The sequence below is a fragment of the Mustela erminea genome, chromosome 2, assembly GCF_009829155.1.
Source record: "Mustela erminea isolate mMusErm1 chromosome 2, mMusErm1.Pri, whole genome shotgun sequence".
In the NCBI taxonomy this organism is placed as follows: Eukaryota; Metazoa; Chordata; class Mammalia; order Carnivora; family Mustelidae; genus Mustela; species Mustela erminea.
The window spans coordinates 163,639,183-163,660,202 of NC_045615.1; the positions used below are offsets into that span (position 1 = coordinate 163,639,183).

The following is a 21,020-nucleotide window of genomic DNA, read 5'->3' on the forward strand; positions in this document are numbered from 1 at the left end:
GTTATCCTGTTGATTCTGTCTTCCCCACTAGAATGTTAGCTCCACGAGGGCAAGGATCTTCATCTGTTTCCTTTCCTTCTGTGTCCCTCACATGTGAGCAGGACTGGCCATCTAACCAGGCTCAATAAACGTCTGTTGAATACCTGAATGACCCTGCAGGAGAACCTCTTACTATCACATCCTAGAACATCACACTGCCTTAACGGTGATGTTCCTGGTGATCCGTACGCAAAAAGCCCCAAGGTAAAAAGGTGTCTTACAATAATCTGTAAGGAGGTTAAGCTGATGGTCGGATGAAGTTCCTTTCATTTATTTGCTTCCACATCATTAATCTAAAAGAAATGATCTGGTCTTTAGGACACACTTCAAACCTGGTGGGCTGGAAATCTAATAGCAGAGTGGACATAAAAAATGTATTCTGTCTCTCAGGATCTTATAAGGAACACGGAATAGTGCTGTTCTATACCCACTGATATTTTCTACGGGGACACTGAGGTCAAGCCTGCCAGCTAACAAAATGTACAGAAAGTCAGTTCGGTCCCAGGCACTGGAAAGAACAAAATCCTACTTTTAAGATATTCTTATTTTGGCAGGAGATGACAAACAAACAACAAAAACTAGTGAACAAAGTTAATTTCAGACAGTAGTAAGGACTAGAAAGACACGTGAGAGTAAAGTGGTGGCTGATGACGGGGATGGGAGGGGTTGGGAGTGGCCAGAAGGACAACAGAGGGCGCCGTGGGAAGACTGTGAGACACATCACCCTTAGGGCTAGACACAGGTATAGATATATCTCACGTATTCTTTATCCCGGGGCCTTATAAATGGAAGGAAGGGCTAGAAATGAGCTGAAGTGTGGGGAATGGAGTGGAAACTAGAAAAAAAAAAAATAATAAGGTATCTGAGAACCGGCCAGAGGCCAGTCCATGCAGTCCTTGTAGAACACAGTATGGAAGTAGGATTTTACACTTAATGGGAAGCCATTAGAAAGTTCTAAGGAAATGGTGGAATCTAAGCACATTTCCAAAAGAGGATTCTGGCTGCGATGCGGAGCATGACCCCAGGGCGCCGTGAGGGGCAGGGCAGTGGCAGAGGTGTGAGGCCGAGCGCCGGGGACTGTGGGCGGCTGTCCCACAGGTCTGTCAGCCGTGCTGACAATGCTGCACCTCCATCTTGTCTAATGTCTTCTCAGCCCTGGAGTTGACTGAGGCCCCGAGCCAGGTCTAAGCTTAGCAAGAGAAAAAGTACTATAAACAGAGGGAAGGCTCTAGCACACTCCGTTTCAGACCCATTCTTAACCCAAGGTGCCATTTCGGGAGGAGCTGCTGAAACACTGATCACAGACAGGAAGTCCCACGGCGGCGCCCGCTGTAAGGCGCCCCCTGTGCGCCTACAAACCCACAGGCTGCTCTCCTGGACGCGCCCGTCGGCCTCTCCGCATAGACCGAACCTTCATTGTTAGGGATTTCTAGGTGCGCAGTCGTGTGGATTCTTTTCTTTTGTCGCCAAATACTGCCGCAATTTCTTTTGACGTATTTTACAGTGCTCTCTGCCCAGAAGCGACTCCATAAATATTAATAAAGATCATTACTGTTACCCTGTTGAATCAAAGAGCTTATACATTTCTTGCTGAGTACTTGTTCCAATTTGACTTACGGCAATATTTACTTAACATGAGTGGCCATTCACTCAACACTTGGCCTTTTGACACTAACCACATTTTAAGTAACACAAGTGCCAGCTTTCGTGTGTAAAAAATATTCACCAAAGAAATATTAGCAGCAATGGCACATAAATTGCTTTTTCATTTTTAGAAGACTGGTAGAAGCTATTCTTTAAAGTAATTTTAGGGCGTCTGGGTGGCTCAAGTGGGTTAAACCTCCGCCTTTGACTCAGGTCATGATCTCAGGGTCTTGGTATTGAGCCCCGCATCGGGCTCTCTGTTCCTCGGGCAGCCTGCTTCCCCCTCCCTCTCTGCCTGCCTCTCCACCGACTTGTGATCTCTCTCTCTGTGTCAAATAAATAAATAAAATCTTTTAAAAAAGAAAGAAAATGCAGCAGCTAGAAATATTGAAGGTAACATTAAGGCACTTGAAACAAATTATTCCTCTAGCAGGAAAGATTTAATTGCACCCTACAATTATCCCTCTGTTCAGATAGGTGTTGGGAGACATGACTGGTGCCTAGTTTATCCATCAGCTGAAAAATAGGGGAAGAGGGAGCTCTGTCTGATTACGTTTAGTTAAAATGATTTAACTCAGAATGTACAAACACAACAATATGCCATGTTAAATTGCATTGTTTTTAAATACAAAGTTAAAATGAATTGTTCTCTGAGAAAAAAGCATACATTTTACTTTAGAGAAGAGTGGGAAAATCTGATGGCAAATTTCAGAAAGATTTTCTTTTTACTTCCAACAGTATACAGAGCAGAGAAGCTATAAGCCTTGAAGACTTAGGGAAGGTTTTAGAGAACTCCTACTTAAAGACAGGGAGAAATCTATTTTTCGGGTCCCTCCCTGCCCACACACCCCCAACCCCCCTACCTCAGCTTTATATCTTAAGAAACACTAGGAAAATCAGATGAAATAATGTCTGAGCTCCCTGAGCTCGCTGAAAAGCACTGTGTAAATTTGGTCCATTCTACTTTTGAACTCTACCCCATGCACCGCACTCCGAATCTTCCCTCACTGTTAAGAAGAGTGGGCAACATAGGCAGTAACCTCTTTGACATCAGCCACAGCAACTTCTTTCAAGATATGTCTCCAAAGGCAGAGGAAACAAAAGCGAAAATGAACTTTTGGGACTTCATCAAGATCAAAAGCCTCTGCACAGCTAAGGAAACAGTCAACAAAACAAAGAGGCAACCCACAGAATAGGTTGTAGTGTTGCAAATGACACAACAGACAAAGGGCTTTATATATCCAAGATCTATAAAGAACTCCTCAAACTCAACACCCACAAAACTGATAATCACATCAAAAAATGGGCAGAAGACTCGAACAGACACTTCTCCAATGAAGACATACAAATGGCTATCAGACACATGAAAAAATGTTCATCATCACTAGCCTTCAGGGAGATTCAAATTAAAACCACACTGAGATACCACCTTACACCAGTTAGAATGGCCAAAATTAGCAAGACAGGAAACAACATGTGTTGGAGAGGATGTGGAGAAAGGGGAACCCTCTTTCACTGTTGGTGGGAATGCAAGTTGGTGCAGCTTCTTTGGAGAACAGTATGGAGATTCCTCAAGAAACTAAAAACAGAGCTTCCCTATGACCCTTCCATTGCACTCCTGGGTATTTACCCCAAAGATACAGATGTAGTGAAAAGAAGGGCCATCTGTACCCCAATGTTCATAGCAGCAATGGCCATGGTCGCCAAACTGTGGAAAGAACCAAGATGCCCTTCAACGGATGAATGGATAAGGAAGATGTGGTCCATATACACTATGGAGTATGATGCCTCCATCAGAAAGGATGAATACCCAACTTTTGTAGCAACATGGACGGGACTGGAAGAGATTATGCTGAGTGAAATAAGTCAAGCAGAGAGAGTCAATTACCATATGGTTTCACTTATTTGTGGAGCATAACAAATAGCATGGACGACATGGGGAGTTAGAGAGGAGAAGGGAGTTGGGGCAAATTGGAGGGGGAGGTGAACTATGAGAGACTGTGGACTCTGAGAAACAAAATGAGGGTTTGGATGAGCCTGGCGGTGGGTATCAAGGAGGCACGGATTGCATGGAGCACTGGGTGTGGTGCATAAACAATTAATTCTGGAACACTGAGAAAAAAAATAAAATGGAGAGAAAAAAAGAAGAGTGGGCAAATTAATCCCTGCAGGGAAGGAAATTCAAAATTCTTCATTACCCTACTGAGGTGAGAAAATCCTTTAGCATCAATTCACAGTGCACCCAATCACAATTTGACAGCTACATTTAAATGAGCCTCAGGTAAACAAGAAAGAAAAGATAAAACCAGAGCATGTTAATCCAACCACCCCAGAGCAAAGTGCAGATGCTTCCTTAACGAGCGAGAGGAGGAAAACGCATCGGAGAAGGACTTTAGCAGACGGGACACTTGTTTGCTCAGTATCGTTGTGAAGAGTGTGTTTATGTGTCATTTTTGTAAGAAGAAAAGAAATTGTGGTAACAACACAGAGAAAGAGAGATAAATTGGAATCTAAGACAAATAATGAGCTTCACACTAAGGCAAACAGAAATACTCCAAGCACTTCGATGCCTACAAAACGCAGATGCGTCTGTCTCTATCGTCCGTCTCTCCTAACACTCCCTCAGGCAAAGCCCAATATGAATTTACAATGTTGAATTCATGGCTTTATTTCAAGGAAGTTCATGAATAGATAGAGCAGGGCTGGCAGCCTGGGGATTTTTTTTTTTTTTTTTGAAGCTGCACCACTATGTGAAGCAAAATGAATAGTGTTTCTATTCAGAAGCTTCTCTCCCTTTATGTCCACACGTTCTGTGTCTCCGATTCTTCTGTAGAAAATATCCAGATAGGAGTGAAATACTGAAAGGTGTTTTCATTTCGGAACATAAATAATTCAGTGTGTTCACAGGCTGTCAAGGATGAAATTCTCCAATTTAGTTTTTCTATTACCAATAGTACTATCAGTCAGTGATCATTTTTGTATATCCTGAGCAAAATTAAAACATTTTGAGGACTGCTGGATTCAGCTGGGCATCAGTCATTTTAAAAATCTAAAAGGCTTAGGGGCACCTGGGTGGCTCAGTCCATGAAGTGTCTGCCTCAGCTCAGGTCATGATCTCAAGGTCCCGGGATCCAGCCCCGCGTCAGGCTCCTGCTCACCCGCAGGAAGCCTGCCTCCCCCTCTCCCTCTGCCTGCTGATCCCTCCCCCTGCTGGTGCTCTTTCTGTCTTTCCCTCTATCCATCTCGCCCTGTGTTAAATAATTAATTAATTAATTAATTAATTAAAAAGAACATCTGAAAGGCTTGAAGTCCATGTACGTAATCCGAATCAAAGACGATAATTCACAGAAGTTATCACTGGCTCCAAAGGCCAGCTTTAGAACCTCACAGAACTGTAAAGATGCATGTTAGATTATTGTATAAACCTAAACTTCATTTGAGAGACTTTGTGGAAATCCACGTACTTTACCCCAAACGTAAAATACAACAGTAGGCTTCAAAATTGAGAAAGCTAGTCAAAAGAATATTACAATTAAAATAAATACGTATTATTAGCTAGAACTGAAACAGAATACAATTTACCAGTTAATTTCTCTTTAGCATTGACAACGGCAACTATATTGTACTTTAATGACCAAAAAACGTCAAAATTAGAACTTAATTCCTCAAAGAATCCAAGTTGATATTTTAAAACATAATACGGGGTTCCTAGGTGGCTCAGTTGGTTGAGCGTCCAACCCTTGATCTCAGTCAGGTCTTGATCTCAGGGTTGTGAGTCTGAGCCCTGTGTTGAGCTCCATACCCAGTGTGGAACCTACTTAAAAAATACACATAAAAATAAAAAATAAAAATAGCAAAATATAAAAAGCTAAGTCGCTATAACTTAGAGATGTGATTTTGTCACTTGTTTTAGAATTTCATCCATTCTTGATGGAATCTTTAGCATTAGAGAAATCACCTTGAGACTGATTATTGTAACCACACCTAGTAAAAACAAATTAAAAATAACACCAAAAAGGAAAAACTGAATATCTGTAAAGGGGCCCTTGTGATTTATAAGGTAAGCGTCAAGTACGTTTTTCTATAAATTTCTATTTTTTTCTGGGCTACGTACCTGTGTTTCTTAATGTCATTGATTCCATTCTTCAGATTTCCAAGTCTTTCTGTTGGATTTTGCCTAAAATAAAAATTTTTTGACAGGCAATTCATAATAATTATGCTTCAGTGAATTTTAAATTAAAATTTAACATTTTTTCATTATGTATTCATTTATTCAACAGTATTCATAGACTTAGAGACTGAGTATAGGGAAATGAAAATCACACTGCTCTCTCCAGTGTGTGTGAGTGTATGTACACACACACACACACACACACAGACACACACACACACACCGGTGTTTTAAATGAGCTATGAAGAAGGATGTTATCTTATCAAATCTGCTGAGGAAAACAGAGAAAGCTTTAGAGAATCATTTACATCTGAGCTGGAATCTTAGAAACATGCAGAGATTTCTGCTGGCAACCCACAACTAGGTTTCATGTTCTAAATTTACTAAATGCTAATGCTTTCTTAAAAAAAAAAAAGTTCAAATGTGCAAAAAAAAAAGAAAAGAAAACAGTGACAAAGTAAAGTTTAAATACAAATTCCAAAAGTCTTCCATTCTCTGATATATTATTTTGAAGGGTAAATAGAAATTAGGAGTAATGTAAAATAAGGCCAGAAATGTACTGCTTTTTAAAATGGAGACTGACAGAAGGTAAGTAGTGACACTTTATCACCACCATTGGTTTTCTCTCAAAATAACAAGGTTGTAAATTAATTACTCCTTTATTAAACTAATGTTCTTTTTGCCCTAATACACATAAAGATGATTCCCAAGGAGAAGCTGATAACTGTAGATCTCTTTCAAACTGTAAGTAGGTATTGTGGTTCTGTAACATGAAGTAAACTCAAACTCCTAATGAAGAAATGATTTTCTTTGAACAGAATTTAGTTGCATGAAAAGTACAAAAAGTAAATGGCTGCCAAATTTTAAATTGTGTGGACACAGAATGAGAAGACTTCACACATTCCCCAAGAACTAGGGGTTTTAATTTTCATTCTCACCTGCAAAGCCTCCGAATCAAATCCTCAGGTCTTCTTGTGATCTTTCTGGGAAAATCCATTTTTTCAATTCCTTTGAGAATCAAATTGTAGGTCATCATCTGGTCAATCCCAGAAAAGGGAGGGCTGCGGAAAGCCGAAACAGGACACGAGGACCAACGTGTCAGACCCACTTCCAAGTCTGGAAGCGACTTTCTTACCTTTCTCTCCCTTCCTCCGTCCGCTCTCAGTAGTCGTTGTACTGAAAAATCTGGATATACGCTAGAAACAGCTGCACTGATTTCCTATCACCTAGCAAATGGCACACACACGTACAAGTAAGCTGTCAGGTGGTGATAATCACCAAGAAGAAACATAAAGGAGCAGACGGAGTGACAGACGGAGCTGTGGTCTTCTCAAAGCCGGATGAGGCGAAAAGCCTCTGTCATCAGCTGACAACTGAGCGGTGACAGCCACGGAGAGACGCGGGGAAAGAGCCGCGCCGTCAGCGGCCAGCAAGAGACCAAGGACAGCAAGTACCCGGCCGTGAGTCGGGGGTGGCGCCGGTGTTCTGGAAAAAGTGAGGAGGTCTGGGCTGCTGGGGGGAAGTAAGGAAGCGGGGGAGGGGTAGGAGCAATGAGGCCATATCGTGGGAAGCTGGAGGTGACGCTAAGGGCCCCGGGATGTGCTCTGAGTCCGGCGACGGCCTTGACAGCAGTCAGAGCAAGCGTTTCTTAAAAACGTGTCAAAAGTGACCCGTGACGGTGCTAGCAGCGGGGTAGGAAGTCCTGGTGGCCTGAACGGGGATGGTGGACGGGAAGGTGGTGACACGGGGTGGGCTCCTGGATCCGTTTGGGTGCTAAAGCGAATAGGATCTGTCAGTGGGTGAAGGTGGGTGCAGGAGGAAGAAAGGATTCGAGATCGATGCGGAGGTGTTTCGGCTTCTGGAACGGAGCTACAGCTTTCCAAGAGGAGGCTGGCGTGGGTCCTGAGGCACAGAGCAGGCTGTGACGTGTCCACCTAGAGCTGGGTTGTAACGGTCCACGCAGACCGCGGAGTTTGTGACTCTGGCATTCAGGAAAGACGTGAGAGCTGCAGCTACCGTTGTGGGGCCTCGTCAGACGGGATTTCTGGCAACGGACTGGACGGTCCAGCCAAGGACAGAGCGGAGGGAAAAGACATCAAGACTGAGGTGGCCCAGAGCGGAGCCGCCAGGAGGACAAGGAGGGTCCGGCAGTGACAACAGACACGGAGCCGTTAGCGTGGGAAGAAACGAGAGAAAGGGAGGTTCTGGAAGGCGCGTGGACAGACTACTTCGGGGGAGCGCTGCTCCGGTGGCGCAGAAAGCGCTGGGAGCTGACCACTGAATTTGGATAACGTTTTAACCCACACATGTTGCTATTAAAAACACTTTATTCTATTGTGTCGTTTAATTTTTGAAAATTGAAGATGGCTTTCATGAACTACTCGGCTATATCCTGGCCGTGCATGGGACGCTTCGCTACTGAGTTCCCACCCAGGAATAAACTTGGAATAAGGTTGGTGCGACAACTTTGCAACCATCTCTTGTCTTGCTTGGAAAGAAAATAAGATACGGGGGGAAAATAAGAAAATGAGGTATGAAACAAAAAACACTGCCGTATTTTCCATACATCAATGTTGACAATTAGGTCGTGTTGTGTTTTAGTTCATTTGCATATACCTCCTGACTCTCTAGAGTTCAGGGCATTTAAAATCAACTTTTCTCATGCCCTACCCTGAACACCTTTACAAGAACAATTCCGTAACGTCTTGACAGTTCAAAGCCACTTTAACAAACCCTGAGTTATTGGGGATTCCTCCTTATTCCCCCACTTTGCTTCCTTATTCCTTGCAGGAACCTATCCCAGCTGATAAAGACTGAGTTGAATATTCCCTAGCAACCTCCATGAACCACCATGTATTTCTTAGAAATGCAGCTGACAAATTTCGCAAGGATGAAGGAACAAGTTCTTGAAATAGAACTCCTTGTGTCCCAAGACTATAAGCAATTTTCTCTCTGAATGACGTTCTGGAAAATTTCCTCTTCTTTCCTTCAAAATCTTAAGCAATGACTATTTGGAAATGAATACAGATAATATAAAATGCTCTCTTATATCGGTTTGCTCAATGCATGTGGACAAGGAGGTCCAATATAGCCACACGAAATCTCACATTAGAAATTTGTAGTGTAGGGGCATCTGGGTGGCTCAGTGGGTTAAGCCTCTGCCTCAGCTCAGGTCATGATCCCAGGGTCCTGGGATTGAAGCCCGCATCGGGATCTCTGCTTGGTGGAGAGCCTGCTTCCCTCTCTCTCTGCCTGCCACTCTGCCTACTTGTGATCTCCCTCTGTCAAATAAATAAATAAAATCTAAAAAAAAAAAAAAAAAAAAAGAAATTTGTAGTGTAAAAGTTCAAGATTTTATGAAAATTCTTTCTAAGTATGTGTTGAGACTTAAAGCCCACCGAAGGGCTCGTTCCAGTATTTGGTACGCCAGTCCATGTACAAATCCTCTGAAAATCCGAGAATATCTGCTTATAAGTGTTTGTAACAATGATCAAATCAGCTGATGAGAAACGGAGGAGAAAACTGAACTGTTTCCCATGGGGGTGTCCACACATTCTATTAAAAATGCACATTGTAAGGCATAAGCATATAGTGGAAAGCGGATCATATTTAGGGTTAGAGGATCCGGGATCAAATCCCTGATCTTAAGCAGGTAGCTCTCTGTCCTGACTGTCTAATCCATAACACTGAAGTCATAAAATAATAAAAATTCTTCTTTAACTTCCACACAGACCCGTGAAAACTCAACTAGAGAATACACATGTGAGAGCTTTATAATGCGTAAAGCACTTCACTGTCTGAGGTAAGATCACATAGGGCCTGTGTATGTGTGTGTGTATGTGTGGGTGTAAATGCTTGTGCATGTGTGTGTATGCGTGCACCCATGTTGAATATTGGGGTCCCGGATTCATTAATACAGCCCTTTAATCCCTCCAGGAGCGACAGTTAATCTGGACTTCTAAGCCTCCTGCCCTGTCTGGTCTGGGTTCATTAGCACCTCTGGAAAGCAGCTGACAAGGAGATTAAAATTTAGATCCAGCAATGTTCCTTTTCTTAGCTTTTCTGGTTAATGATTTATTGGGAAGATGGAAGAATGGGGCTAAATTTAGTTTCATTGTTTAAAGGATTTAACTGAAACATGATTACAATTTTCTCGATTACCAAAAATGTATACGAGAGGAAATAAAAACAGCCTCAGTTCCTCTCCTAATCCTCACAACAGAGTTATCAAACCTTCACACAGTTAACAGGTCATCTATAGCAACAGGCCCTGACATTTTGGGCAAACCAGGGTAATTCTGTCCATCCTTCCTGTACATTCCCACATGCTTTCTCCATGTTACAAACCAGCAAGAATAGACAAAGGGGAAAAGGCATCACACGTAATCAAAAACATTCTAAAATGTTAAACTCTTAAATTATATATATATTTTTTATCATCAGTAAATTATTTTGGCACTTCTGTGAACTTGAAGGTGACTTACTTGCCGGTTAGGAGCTCGTACACTAGAATCCCCAGAGACCAAAAATCCACACTGAAGTCATGTCCTTTGTTGAGAATGACTTCAGGAGCTACATACTCTGGAGTTCCGCAGAATGTCCATGTCTTCTGTCCAGATCCTATTTTCTTAGCAAATCCAAAGTCAACCTGGAAAAGGATGTCAAAGACATTTTCAGAGACTAGAAACTCATGTTCTTCTCTACGTCTCCCTCTAACTTCTCCTGCCTGCTGTCTACACCTCCGCCCTCCCCTTCACACACATACCCACACACACCACGGAGCCTCTCATTTATTCTTTTGCAGGACCAGGTACAAATCTAGTTACACTGGAGCAAGTTCCACGTACACACTTCCACGCCCATGACCCCTGAAAGAGGAGAGGAATGGCCGGCAGGTGTAGGCCGCTACAACATATGTAAAGCTCAGAGCACGCAGGCGACTTTGTGATCGACGGCGGCTCTCATTAGGGAGAGGAGAGGAAGGGGTAAGATCGACCCTGGTGCACTCTGGGCTCCGTCATGAGAGAAAATCAATAGCAAGGGGCAAAGGGATTCTTAAAAGTCGGATCCATCTTTAAAAACCACGATGCACCATGTCCGCACCCTTGACATTCTGGCTTTCCAAAGAAAAAGCCAGAATCACCTCTTCTCAACTTGGGCCAGACCACGGACACTTGGAGTCCTTCTCAGGCAAGTCAGTGGTGAACAGCCCCTGCGTGAACTTACTTGTCCTGAAAAGACGGTCAGCCTGCACCCCGGCCGGGCTCTGTGCTAGGCTTCCAGAGACAGAGCTGCCTGGGAGGAAGCCAGAGTGCGAGGACTACTTACACATGCGATTAATGCTGCTTCAAGTGACACGTGATGGAGTGGAAGACGACGCAGGGGCCACAAAACATACCCTTCTGCAACATGCGGGAGAAGACCACGGCGGAGGATGTCATTGGGAGGTGATAACCTGAGCTCGGCCCTGACTCAGGGTGAGGAACTCTCCCGGGGATTGAATCAGCACGACCCTCCCCCGTCTCTGCAGAGTAGGTCCCTCCACTCCTCTGAGGCTCTATTCAATGAACCAGCCTCGTGAGCAGAGTAGAAGTGGGTAAGAAGTCCGGGGCGACAGGAAGACCCGCTCACTGGGGGACGGCCGTGCCCGCCTGACATCCGCCCGCAAGACAGACAGCGGGATTCTGTCCGCAGACGCTGTTCGGCTGGTACTTTGCACCTCCAGTACATGCAGGAATTCTCATAGGACCCCCCTCACCTCCCCGGGGTAAACACACACAAATGATACCTGAGCCTCAACATGCACGTGTTAACGGTTTCATTAAGCACCTGGACTATCGCAATAAAATGGCAATAATATTGAGTAAAAACACAACAAATAAGGCTAACATCAAAATAGGCCCTCATCTGAGAGAGTATGTCAATGAACTATAAAACCCAGCCTCCTTTATTTATTCAAACACGAATATTTAAAGTCTTTGTGTTACCTTAAATAAATCTCTTAGAAATTTAGCATTTCAGTAATACCTTTTAGTTTTTATCATGTAACAGCCAGGATTTCCTTATTAGAAAAAGGAAATTTGAACAACCTAATTTGAAGTGGGATTTCACCATTTTCTTCTATCTATACAGAATGACTCATAAAGATTTTATCGAAGGGATGGCTGGGGATACTATGAAATTAAAATTTTGTAACCAGCTGAGATTAGCTTATCTACTTATTCCTCAGAGAAGGAACCAATATGAAAATCCTAGCTAATTTTATAAAGACTGAAATTTAAGAGACAAGAAAGCAATGTTTATAATTGTGTTTGTGTGTGCACCGATGGAGATATTATAGTGTGTTGTTTTATAATGGCCTTCCAATACATGTTTTTCATAACATTGAAGTTTTCCTTTTAAAAATGACTGTATGTTCATTAGATGTTTAAGAGTTTTTCTAGCTCTGAAAATGGTGAATTTTAATTTGAATAGCTGGTTTTGCTTTTGTAGTATTTGATACTGACCCACAGAGATGGCTGTAATTATATTAAGATTTTAAGATTTATGGGAACTTACCCCTTTTCTTTGATCTTATCAACTTTAGTCTAACATCTGGTTAGACTGGTTAGGAGATCGACACTCAGACTGACTTAAAGTCACATGCTTAATCGAGAAGGCCTCAGATCTTCTGATGTCAAGTTCTGTGGATTTCCTATAACCATTCCCACCACCTCCGTCTTGTACCACCATGGATTCCACCACAAAGCTCAAGTCTTTTTAAACCTCTCTCTAGGCCACGGAGATGTAAGTTCCTTCCTTCACTCGCTAAGTATCTCCAGAAGACCCGTATGTACCAAGCACCAGGATACAGACCCCAGGCCTCTCAGAGACGGCATCTCAGAGAAAGAGGGGAACAAGCATGAAAATAGGAGATCGTACATAGTAATGCCAGATCGTGGCCGACGTGACGAAGAAACATGGCAGAGTGAGGGATGGAGATCAATAGGAATGTTACTTTAAATAGGGTGGCCAGGAAAAGGCTCTCTGAGGAGGGAGCATTTGAGAAGATTTCAGCAGGAATCTGCCTGAAATGAGAAAAAGGCTCATAAAAATCTGAGCAAGAATGATTCTGACAGAGAAAGAGCAGCGCAAAGGCCCTCGCCTTCGGGAACGTGCGTGGTAAGTTCAAGGATCGGCACGAAGGCCAGTGTGGCTGGGCCACTGCGTGCGCGGGAAGACAGCCGGGAAGTGAGGGCCGAGTTTGCATCGGCCTGGTAAACCCCAGAAAGAACTGCAGAGACTTTTTTTGGTCTAAGAAGCCACTAAGGACTGAGAGAAGGTTATACATGTCCTGACTAGTTTTAAAGGATCCTTCTAGAAGGCAAGAAAACAGACCCACACTTTTTTTTTTTAAATTCTACTCACAAAACAGATCTTTTGAGAATATCCAGAGAAGCTATACACAGGCTTTCTCTTGCCTCTATCAAATTTCCATTATGAAAGTCGGCTTACATGATGCTGAGAGCTTAAAAACATTAAATCTCCAAAAATCTTAATGAACTAGAAGGTTTTAAGATGCTTCTAAGTCTGCAGTGGTGGCTGCATCATTCAGAAATAGAAAAATTAGCATGTGGCTTGCTGGAGCCTGTGTCCAGTCAGTATTAGCTTTTTTCCAGCAGTTTCTCTCTGGGCCAGGAGATTTGTCAGCTATTGGTTCTCTTGGTCACATAAAAAATGGATACAAAATGACCAGTCTAATTAAGCCAAATGATTCATGGGGACATAACTTTCCAAAAAAATATTTATGTGGGGTTTTCAGGGCACCTACTTTACCCAAGTCTAGACAAGGGTACAGTGGAATGTGTATCCCGTGTGCAGCAACCAGAGACGGTTTCACGTCCTTGCGATGTTGAAGTCCGTCCACCCACACAGGCAGCGGCGACGGCTTCCAGGGGCGGGAGCGGAGCAAGGGAGGCTAAGGCGTGCATCTTTCAGGGCCACGACCCACTCTGCATGGGGGAGTGGTGACTCACCCCGAATTCTCAGTGCATTTACTAGAAAGGGAGCCAGCTGAAGGGGAACTCAGACCCAAACATCTCTGCAGGCTCATCTCCTAGACCACCTCCTCTTTGAAGCCTTCCTTGAATTTACAGAACCAGTTCCTTTCTCCTCCAAGGTGCTTTAACACTGTTTCTACTCCACAGTTACGTCCTTGGGGCAAAATCCTGCAGTCGTGTGTGAGGAACTCTAGCTTCTTGAGGAGAAGCCGCAGTACATCCTACTCACTTTGTAACCCCGACAGCGTCTGTGACACAGCAGATGTTCAACACCTGTCTGGTGAAAAAATCTGAATGAAGCGATAACTGTTCACACCAGTGTCGAAAGATATGTAAATGCACATGTACATGTGTATGTGCGATCTTCACAACAGCTCGGGGAGCGAGGGACGGTTATCCCCGTGTTCAAGAGCAGAAAATGAAACTCTCGGAAGGCCTTGGATGCTTGAGGGGAGGCTCGAACCAGGCTCCGAAGGGAACCTTCCCGTTAAACATAGATTGAGAAGGAAGCAGAAGATTTCTAAGAGGAAAGCAGCAACATATATTCAGCACATTGGTGGGAAAAGCTTCATCGCTACTTAGTAAGTACAACTAATAAGAGTCTGGCAGACAGGATGTAGTGGGAGCTGATAATTTCATTGGTCAGGTGAGAAAAAGCTTGAAGCATATAACATGACCTGCATGCAGGTTATAAAGCCTGAGCAGAAAAACAGGACCCCGGAGCCACCACCAGGTTAACGAGCAGTCGGTGCAGAAGCCCTGTGTGTTCCTTCCCCGGGGTCCCACTGCCCATTGCCAAGAGGTCACCGCTCCCCTGACGTTGGTGTGCGTTGGGTACTCGCATTCCTTTCTAATTTTACCACACATTTCAGATCCTTAAGTAAAATAAGTTCTTGTTTTTAAAAACTTTAGATACATCTTACATCTATTCTTGGGCAAACTGCCTAATGTCGTTTAAAATTACCTTTGTGAATCTAATTGATACTGGAGCACATTTATTTTCATTGCTGTATCATACAGCACCGAACTAGCATGCAGTGATTTTCTGGTCCGTTCTGCTCTTGATGGACATTCGCCTTGTATCTGAGAGTGCGCTCCCACAAAAATGCTTCAATATTGTTCTCCACGTTACCTAGCAGAGGTCCATGTAAGATGGTAGAATCACAAGATCAAAGACGTGATGTCTTCAATGTCACCGCACGTCGTCAAATCACTTTCCTTAGGGATCATACTGCCCTGCCGCCCACCCCTCCTTCCCCAGCAACAAGGCTGAGTTCCGGTTGGGGGCCCTACGTCCTCGCGATCCTCTAGGGAGAGCAACTTTCATTTTTGACATGGGTCAGTATTAAATCACTGCAGTTTTAATTTGCACTCCCTCCGCCTGAGTCATTATAATTCCGGAGTGTACGAGAAGTCCCTCCTGCCCGCCCCGTTGGCCTTCAGAAATGCCTTGGCTATTCTTGGCCCTCAGTTAGTCTACACAAACTTTAGAATCGGTTTGCCAGACTTCATGAGAAGCTTCGATGGAATCCCACCGAAGTGTATCTAATCGGTATGTGACTTTGGAGACTATTCATATCTTTGTGGTGTTGAGTCTTGCTATTTTGAAACCTCGTACATCTTTCCGATTTAGGGTTATGCTCGAGCTACTGTTGAACAAACATATCTCAGGAAGTATAAATGCTTAAGTCCTACATTAATTTACTCCTCAAAATGAATTTTCTTGAGCAGTAGGGGGATCTCTAAGCAGTAGGTCAGGGACACAGGACCTTCCATTTTCTTTTCTTAAAGATTTATTTCAGAGATTGAGAGAGAGAGAAGGGAAAGTGCGTGAGTAGGGAGGGGAGAGGAAGAATGAGAAGTAGAGACGAATCCCAAGCAGAGCGAGCTGGACGTTGCCCCTCCGACCTTTGATTCATTCTGATATGCAAACAAAGTTCTAAGTCTGGCAGTAAACACCGTAGCCTGGTTTCTGCCCTCATGGGGCTATTAGCAGCGAGGGGAAGATAGGTCATAAAGAAGCAGGCAACAATATCAACTTTTAATGTGTCCTACATTGTATTTTCTTATATAACACTCACTTACAGGGTTAAGTTCCTCTATGACCACGTGAGAAGATGACTCACGTGAGGTCACAGCACAACCATACAGAACATTTATTGATGAGCGATGAGCTAAGAGCATGACCATATAGAATGTTTATTGATCTCTTGGATTGCTACCAACTTTTCTGCTGAGCAAACCCAAGATGCGAAACTACAACACGAATTCTGCTCAGGCTGAGAACAAGACGGATTTTTCTTTAAACTCCTTACTGTCCTACACCTTATTATTGTCCTTGATGCATTCATGATAACCAAGAGAAAGACTTTGAATCATTATTGCCGACCTCAGCTTCTCTTGGCCTTGAAAGTGGAGAAAGAATCAGGAAATCATTGGAAGAGCAGAGGAGAGACGGCGATGTGGTGTTCTTCTAGTAATGTCTGCTAACGCTTGCTCGCCTCTCCGTGTTTTCACTGATAGAGACAGCTGGGGCCAGCGAGGACTCACCCGGGAACAGATGTGGCCGGCCGTCTCAACGGTAAATTGGGGAAGAAGAGAAGAATGAGCTCTTCGCCGCAGACTACAAAGTCCTCCTCTGTATTAGCACAGAAAGGCACACCTTCACAGCCTCTAGAGGGACACCTCCAAAACCCAGACCTTTCTCTAACTTGGGTCTTTTCCCCAAGCTTTCACCGGCCACGCTTTGCTGGTAAACAAACAAACAAACAAACACACACTGTTCCTTTCTTTCTGTCCTTAGATATCTGATCCCTCACAGATACTCCAAGAAGTGATGTAGGAAGATGAAAAACACCATTTAATCCAAACTGGGGAAGGAGGCCAGGTTCAGCCTTACACGGAGCCTTTCATCCTTGAGGACTTGACGCCCGAGGCTGGACACCCAGGTGTGCATTCTCGCTGTGCCGTCACCAGGCACCTCCGCTGCCCCCATCCTTACGCAACCCCCTCAGGGACTGTGGCGGGAGCGGCTCGGCCGGGCTGCCGGCCGGCGGCCCGACTCCGGTTTCTCATGTTTGCTGAAACTTGCTTAACGGCCCTAATGGATGATCACATTTCGTTAATTTGTGTCCTTCAACTCCTGGGAACAATATTCCATAAGCTCATTAGATCAAGTTTATTAATCGTGTTGCGCACATCTCCGAAAGCTGTCGAGCTTCTCAGTCGGAATGCGCCGTCGGTTTCCGAGCGGAGTATTAAAATCCCCTATAGTGGCTCATTTCTCCTTATTACTTCTTTCGAATTCTGCTTATTTTTGAAACATTTTAGTAGGTAAATAAAAGATCGGGATTTTTATATCATCTCGGCAAAAGGAATCTTTCGCCCTCAAAGGATAATCCTTCTTGATATCCGGCAACCCCCCTTCCCTCATAATGAAAACCGCGTTTCAACCCGCTGACGATTCCCAGGCGTATTTTCTTCAGTCCTTTCTGCTTCCAGCTTCCTGCAGCCTCGGGCCTCGGCTCCGTCTCATAAACACCGCGCAGCCGACGTCGTTTTCTAAATCTGCTTGACAGTCCTCGGTTGTGATCTGTGAACGTCCACGCACGTCCCACGTCTCTCTGCTCCCGGTGCCTGCTCTCTCGCTCTGGCTCCTGGGTTTTCTGTTTCCCTCTTGCTGCCTCCTTTGAGGACGACCAGCACTTTCTCCCGCTTTAATTCCAGTTGTACCGACTCCTGGTTGTGGTGCTGTTGCTCAGCGTTTCCTCGTTCTCGCTGCCCGACGGCCGGCTGAGCGTCCGTCCTCTCCTCCGTCCTGCGAACACATCCAACCCGTTTTCCGTCTTCCTAAGGTTGCATCTCGGATCCGTGACCAGGGATCACTTTTCAACTCCCTCAAGCACATCCCCCTGTGAGGGTGGTCAGCCCTTCATCCTGGTTTGAAAACGCCCTTATTTCCACTCTGTTGGAGGAGAGTCTCCCTGGCTGAACAATTCAAGTTTCGTAGTTATTTTCTGTCAGAATTTTAAAACTACTCCTCCGCTGCATTCCGGACCCTCTGGTTGCTCTTGTGGCGTCAACTGAAAGCCCGAGTTTTCCTCCTTTCCACGTAAACCGTCTTTTGTCCTTGATAGCTTTTACTACTCTGTTTTTGTTGTCCCCCCACAATAAATCTCACAGTAAACCAGGGCTGGCCCTATGGGACCAACGGACATGGGGAAATGCTGAGATGCGGCCCTGCGAGCAGGTCTTCCACAGCGCTGTAGTGTCTTCTCGGATGACGCCTTCTGAGGGAAGCCAGCTGTCAAGACACAACAACGTTCGACCTCTGAAGAGGCCACGGTGCCCCCAGATAACGCCAGCATCAACTTCCCAGCCTCACGAGTAAGGGACTTTGGATGTGGATGCCCTGGTCCGACCCCAGACAAGCCCTAGCCGACATTGGATCGAAAATTCATGGGACACCTCAGGTCAGAACGACCCGGCTGAACCACTCCCCAAATTCTGACCCACAGAAACTGCGAGAGATGACAAATGATTCTTGTAGTTCTAGATGTTACATTTCAGAGTGATTTGTTACCCAAAGGTAGGAGCCACAGCAAATATAGTTTGTCCCAGATGGGATTTGTTTGGGTTCCTTTACCTGATGGTTGCTGTTTCTTGTAACTTCCCCCAAATTTTCAGCCACTGTTTCTTTAAATACTGCTTTCCCCTGATTTTCTATTATTATTTTTATCGTGGACTCCAATGTATAATTTTAAGAACTTCTCACTCTGTTCTCTTATTTTTTCACCTTTGAGTGGCTCTATGTGACATTCTGTGTAAATTAAATGTGTCGTCTGGTGAACTGATTTTACTTGCGACTCCTCTGACATTGAGCCTGTTACACTTTTCAGATTGGTGTGTCATTTATACACAAGGATACGCAAACAGCTCACTGAGTTTTGATGCAGATTATACACGGGACCAAATGACCACAGAGTCAAGACGGAGACACACTCATTCCCTCAGCAAGTCCCTGGTGCCCCTTCCAGTCCAACGGCTCCCACACGCAACCACTGTTTCGACTTCTACTGTGGCTTCTAGAACGGCGACAAACGTGATCATGCAGCAGACACTCTTGTCTATGGCTGCCTCCGCTCCACACAGGTTTCGAAGGCCACGCACACTTGCCGGTAGCCGTCCAGGCCTGTCTGTCGCGGAGCAGCGACCCGTGGCTGACATACTGCCGCCGCGCTCAGACATTGGATGCTGATGGATATTTTGGCTGTTTCTGATTTGAGGACTTTTAGCAATAAAGCTGTGGTGAACATTCTTGTTTGTTTGTTTGTTTAAGATTTTTATTTGAAAGGGAGCGAGCAAGAGAGCACAAGCAGAGGAGGCAGCAGAGGCAGAGAGAGAAGCAGGCTCCCCACTGAGCCGGAAGCCCAGGACCTTGGGATCATGACCCAAGCCAAAGGCAGACGCTTAACTGACTGAGCCACCCAGGCGTCCCTGTAATGAAAATTCTTGCCCAAGATTTTGGAAGACATGATTTCAGTTTTCCTAAACAAATATTGAGGAGTGACGTTCCTCCCTGGAAGTTGAATTTTTGTCACAGGTTAGCCATATGCTTGGCTCAATATAAAACAGACAGACTGTTCTTTAAACAGTTTTCTTTCTCCCCTAGGAATTTAGGAGAAAGTCCTCACCAACCCTGGGTATTGCCAGTCTTTTAAATTGTTGTCATTTCAGTGGCTATAAAATGGTTCCCTTTTGTAGTTTTACTCTGCCTTTCCTTGATGATGTCTGGTAGGACTTAATAATCATTCCTATGCCTTCTTTTGGGAAGTGATTTTTCAAGACCTTTGACCATTTTTTAAAATTGGGTTTTCTTTTTATGGAACTGTAGGAGTTATTTATGTATTTCCCAATACAGTCAAGTCTTTTGTCACATAAATGTGTATTGCAAATATTTTCTCCCAGTCTGTGGCATGACAACTCATTTCCCTAAAGTATTTTAATTACCAGAAGTTTTTAATTTTGATGAAGTCCAATTATTATGGACTGCATGTTTGTGTCTCCCCAAAATTGGTAAGTTGAAACCCTAAACCCTGATGTGATGGCATATGGAGGTAGGGCCTTTAGGAGGTAAACCAAGCCATGAGGTCCAGCCCTCATAATGTGATTAGGAACTCTTAGAAGAAGAAAGCTCCCTCCAAACTCTGTGTGTGTGTGTGTGTGTGTGTGTGTGTGTGTGTGTGTGTCTTTCTCTCGCGCATGAAAATGAGAAGGCACCTCTCTGCCAACTCAGCAGTGGGTCCTGACCAGACAGGTACCAGATCTGCCAGCACCTTGATCTTTGACTTCCTCGGCTTTAAAATTGTCAGAAATAAGTGTTTATTGCTTAAGTCACCCAGTCTATGATATTTTTATTATAGTAACTGAAATTTTTATAATTAACACAATTAATACAAATTAATACTCTTTGTATTCTAAGAAATCACTGCCTACCCCATGTTGTGAAAATATTTCCATATTACCTTCCTGAACTAATTTTTCTATCTTGTGTGAGGTGGGAGCAGGTTCATTTGTCCACATACGCATGCCCAGCTGTTTCAGCATCGTCTATTGGGAAGACTGGCTTTTCGCTTTTTGCTAAAAATCAGTTGATTCTATGTCTATCTCTGGGCTTTATTCCATTAGATGAAGCTATTTTTCTACCCTGCGTTGTGACACTGCCTAGAGTACTACAGTTTACAGTGTCAGATATTGTAAATTCCTCAATTCTGTTTTTCGTTTTTCAAAGTGGTTATTAACTTTTCTAAACTGTGTTTCTGTGTAAATCTTAGAGTGAATGTCTCAGTTTCTAAAAATGCACCTGCTCTAATTTATATTATAATGACCTTAAATCTGTAATTAATCTGAGGAGAATGGACACTGTATCAAATATTGAATTATACAATACATAACCATAGTATACCTTACCATTTAGTTGTATATTTTTTCTCAGTAGTATTTTGTAGTTTTCAGTATGGAGGTCTTATATATTTTACACATTAAATATATTCAAATTTATTTTATAATTTCTGATGTTATTATAAATAGTATTTTTATTTCATTTATAAATATTTCCTGCTAGTATA

At 43.8% G+C, this 21,020-nt stretch overlaps 1 protein-coding gene across 5 annotated transcripts in view; it reads right to left on the reverse strand.

Annotated features, from left to right (window-relative positions):
* The window catches only part of PRKG2 (protein kinase cGMP-dependent 2), a 96,539-nt gene that overhangs the window by 7,761 nt on the left and 67,758 nt on the right, over positions 1–21,020 (reverse strand). For all 5 annotated transcript variants that reach the window (XM_032334714.1, XM_032334712.1, XM_032334710.1 and 2 more), the window contains exons 15-17: positions 10,339–10,502; positions 6,793–6,915; positions 5,798–5,860 (exon numbers count right to left, since the gene is read on the reverse strand). In XM_032334714.1, coding sequence (XP_032190605.1) covers positions 5,798–5,860; positions 6,793–6,915; positions 10,339–10,502 — 350 coding nt within the window. The remainder of the gene's footprint in view (positions 1–5,797; positions 5,861–6,792; positions 6,916–10,338; positions 10,503–21,020) is intronic.